At 51.3% G+C, this 4,135-nt stretch overlaps 1 protein-coding gene across 1 annotated transcript in view; it reads right to left on the bottom strand.

Moving 5' to 3' along the window:
• The window catches only part of SLC24A3 (solute carrier family 24 (sodium/potassium/calcium exchanger), member 3), a gene marked incomplete at its 5' end in the record, with an annotated part of 26,748 nt that extends 23,365 nt beyond the window's left edge, over positions 1-3,383 (bottom strand). Inside the window, one exon of the mRNA XM_010135011.1 lies at positions 3,309-3,383. Coding sequence (XP_010133313.1) covers positions 3,309-3,383 — 75 coding nt within the window. The remainder of the gene's footprint in view (positions 1-3,308) is intronic.
• Between the last annotated feature and the right edge of the window lie 752 nt (positions 3,384-4,135).

Raw genomic sequence — 4,135 nt, 5'->3', positions numbered from 1 at the left:
GCAGCAGGATGGCCAGAGGGCTGGCCAGCGCGCCCGGTCAGCGTGCAGGGCGTCTGCAGGACCGGCCAGCGTGCCCGGTCAGAGTGCAGGGCATCTGCAGGACACTTCATGGCAGCATGGAGAAGCCAGTTGGAGCTGGGGCTGCACACAGCAACCTGCAGCCTGGAGAAAGGGAACGAGCCCCCGAAAGCACCCTGGAACCGTTCCCTTCAGCTATACAGCCTCAACATAGCAACTCCTGCCTGGCAGCCCGCACCCGGCAATGGTTGCGTTGGTTACTGGAAGGAAGTGTGGCCACACGTTCCGTGCGTTGTAAGTCACAGACCCCAGTCACCGTGATCGAATCCGACTAGGCCTGTTTTAGGTTACAACACACTGGTGTGATGGGATGTGAAAGCGTGTGCGTTGACCTTTGTGGTTAAAAATAGCACCCATCCCACTTGTGTCACTAATGACTCTGACCACGTCCCTTCAAGTTAAGGTACAGGGGCATCTTTTTCCTTTCAGGGGAAATAAGGAGAAACAGCTTCGCCAAGCTCTACCAGAAGAAAAGGTAGCTTTCCAGTATTATTTTAAGGTTAAAAAAACCCCACAGGGTCGAATCGAGGTGAAGTAAGTTTGTAAGCACCGTTTATCCACTTCTAATCTCTGTGATGTAGAGTTCACTCATTCTTACCCAACGGCCTGGAGCACCAGACAGGGGAGTTTATGCTGCTTGGCTATTTATTACTGCAGCACTGCAACGCCTTTGCTAGCGGAAATGAAAGGAGACAAAGTCACATTGATTTATCCAGCAGAATATCAAGCTTTTAAAAGCTGCTGAATCTCCACATTGGTAGGAACGTATTTGTTTTCCCTCAGGTGTATTTATGATTAGTAAAGACACCAGTGGAGTGCAACTCATAATACAGCACCACACGCTGCTGCTTAAAATACTGAGAGCAACCTTCTCCAAGGGGTATCACCCATCAGGAAAGATGGTTCTTATTTCAGCTACAGCAAAGTCTCAGTGCCCTGATATGGCAAGTTATCCCTACATGGCAAAGCATTTAAGCGCCTTCTAAACTGTAAGGCGCACAGAAACCCGACGAGGGGGGAACTGCACGCAGGTTGTGCTATGCTCTGCATGGAGCCTGTGGCTTGTCTCCCAGCTGAGCCATCAGGGACTGACTGGAGAGTCAGTATTTGAATAACAATGCGCTGCCACCTAAATTTGACTCTGCCTTAAAAGGATAGGAAAGATCCAAGTCACCCCGCCTCCAGGGGTCCTGGGTGAGCGAAAGGGAGGAGAAACTTCCTGAACTGGAGCAGTGTTTGGCTCTGAAAGGAGAAACCCTCTTTTTGCCATCAACTGGGGATCAACATTGCACAGAAAGGGGTTGGTAAATCATCTGGGAGCTATACCTTTACATTTAAGACATTTTCCTTTCCTTCCATTGTTCTCTGCTTTTCCCTAAGAGGTGATTAAAAGTCATTTGCAATGATTGCTTGGAGTAATGCTCTGAAGAGAGGGACGCACTCCACATCTCCTAAGCCACAATCAGCCATGTAGCGCTGTAAAATGGGTAGAAGAGTTCTGGCCCTGCCTTCACACCTCTGCTATTGCCTGGAGCTGCAGAGTCCTACCGCCCTGGCTGCAGGAAAGACCTTAACCCTCATGGCTGATAAGATGAGCAGAAAAGTGGGCACGCACCTGGAGAGAAGCTGACCCGAGGCTTTGGAAAAACATAACAGTATCCTGATATTACGGGGCACACTACCAAAAGAAAAGAACTTCTGCAGTTCTGTAATTCTGAAGAGCAGCTTTTACAGAAATAAAGTGCAGGAGAAAAGTCTAACAGAAAACAGCGATGTCTGTTCAATGAGCCATACAACCTTCTTATCACAGAGCAAAGGCAGCCAGGCACTTCAGGGGTGCACCGGACACCATGCCGTAGTTCTCACCATCCTGAAGCAGCTGACACCACAAGGCTGAACTAGCCATGAGAAAACCTGCCTTGCTCCAAGAGCTTCAAACCCAGTGACAGACTCCTCAGAACTGTAACCTGTCCAGCAAATGAACAAAAAGAGCCAGCCCAAACAGCAGGAGGGCGACTGCCCGGCACTGCCCACGCCTGCACCTGCCGGGGAGCAAAGGCCAGACGGCTGCAAGCTCCTGCAATGCCGTTCATTGCGATTAGTGCCCGTGGCCAAGTCTGTTGCGTGGGAACACTTTTTTGGTTACTGTCAAGTCAAAGCAAAAAAAAAAAGCAGCTATTTTTCATCAGGTGCAAAAAGGTTGACCTTGCAGTCCGGGAACAAAAGCACAAGCAGGTTGAGGCAAACCCTCTCTTTGAGACTAGACGGACACAGGCCTTTGCACCCCCAGAATGGAGACGGTATTCAGGCACGTGCAGAACAAAGGCAAAACAAAACATGCTCTTGAAACTGTGGCTAATAGAAGTAGTGCAAACTTCAGAAATGCAAGTCTTCATCCTCTGCCTCTGAAGTTCCCTTCCTGCTCACACAAGGAAGATAACCTCACAAAATCACTCTCCCTTTCTCAGGGGATCCAGGATCCTAGACTAGGCTGGGGGGAAAAAAATAAAAGCAAACTAGCAACTGTTCCTAGGAAACTCAGTTTCTGCACTTCCGGACTTTGTTTGGTACTGGTTGCCAAGTAATGCCAAACTGATAGCAGTGTCTTTATCTAAACACTCGTACTAATGAATCTTTCCACTGTAGAGCCTGATTCTGAGAGATCTGGAGCACTTGGTGAGCGCGATGAAAGCTGGACAGGAGCAGCACCAAGAACCACTGGAACTGTAGCCTCCCTTAGAGGATTTGCTGCTAGTGTGCACCTGGACAAGCGGTGACCCAATTATGTGTGGAAAAGCAAACTTTGATGTTTTGTAGATGCTGAGGAACTCTTTCCTCTGGGCACAAGCACTGGCTCCTCACAGGTCAGTTAGACTTTGTTGAGGAAGCCCGGAGGGTCGCTGTCAGGAGAGGACTGACCAACCCATCCGCTCCAGAACTGGCGATGGGGCTGCTGCACGGGGTTTCAGCTCTGCACCCTGCGGCTGCACTGGAGCTGGGGCACCCCACTGCTCCCCAGCTACCACTTAGGGCTCTCTGGACACTTGTCGGTCTCCCACCCTCGGGCCCAGCTTCTCTGCAGAACCAGGGAGATCACAAGTACGTTTTTCCACAAGCACAAACCACCGGAGCCAGGATCTTAGCTACAGGCTACGATTCCTTAGCAGGTTCCCTTTACAGAGGGCAGTTGACACGTGGGTTCCCACAGAAGAAAAACGTCAACAACTTACCACAATGAGTGCAACAACAGACAGTGTGTAGTAGATTGAATCTCTCAAGAGACTCCATGAAGACAGTGCAACAACCTGGAAAAACAGGCAAAGAGAGGATGTCAGCCAGGCTCTCAGCAGCACAATGGCCACAGTAACCATGTGTGCCACGGTTCAGCCCATCATTCTGCATGAGCTGTCCCCACGCACACCAGGACACGAAGAGCAGACCCCACCAGGGAACGCACTGGCTTTCTGTGGCTGCCCAAGCAACCGCCACCAGGGAGATGGGGGATGGCTCCATCTGAAGAGTAAAGTGCCTGCTCACGGGCAGCAGACGACTTCGCTGCAGCCGCAGACATGATGAATCACACCAGTGCTGTCAAAGCCATGGAAAGGGGAATCAGCTTCCCCATATTTATGGATGGCAGAGTGGTTTCCCAGGAGCTCAGCAGGCCGTTTGAGACTGCTCCCCTGAACCACCTCCCATACACACACCAGCGCCTGCAGCACCAGTCCCAGGTCTGGCAGCGCGCTGCAGCCAGGGGTGGCTGAACCACAGGCAGGCGCAGGGTGGGCTGTCATGGAGGAGGTTGCGGGTGCTGCTGTTGTCAGGGCAGTGTGAAGCCTGGCTTGGCTTTACCAGCAGGGCTCTTCTGAGCCAGCACTGCCATTCAGCAGTAAGCGTCTCGGTGGGGAACGGTCACAAGAGATGAACAGCCCTGTCGAGTCTCTGGGGCGGGATGTAACCACTCCTTCCTATGGTGCGCCTGTTTCTTGTATTACTTTTCCCCAACTAGGGACTCTCGCCTTCCTTGGGAGAAGAAACCAACCTGAAAGCTGAGCAA

The sequence above is a fragment of the Buceros rhinoceros genome, unplaced genomic scaffold (genome assembly GCF_000710305.1).
Source record: "Buceros rhinoceros silvestris isolate BGI_N320 unplaced genomic scaffold, ASM71030v1 scaffold11834, whole genome shotgun sequence".
Taxonomy (NCBI): Eukaryota; Metazoa; Chordata; class Aves; order Bucerotiformes; family Bucerotidae; genus Buceros; species Buceros rhinoceros.
The sequence above is the reverse complement of the archived record's forward strand: the minus strand, read 5'-3'. Positions and strand labels throughout refer to the sequence as shown.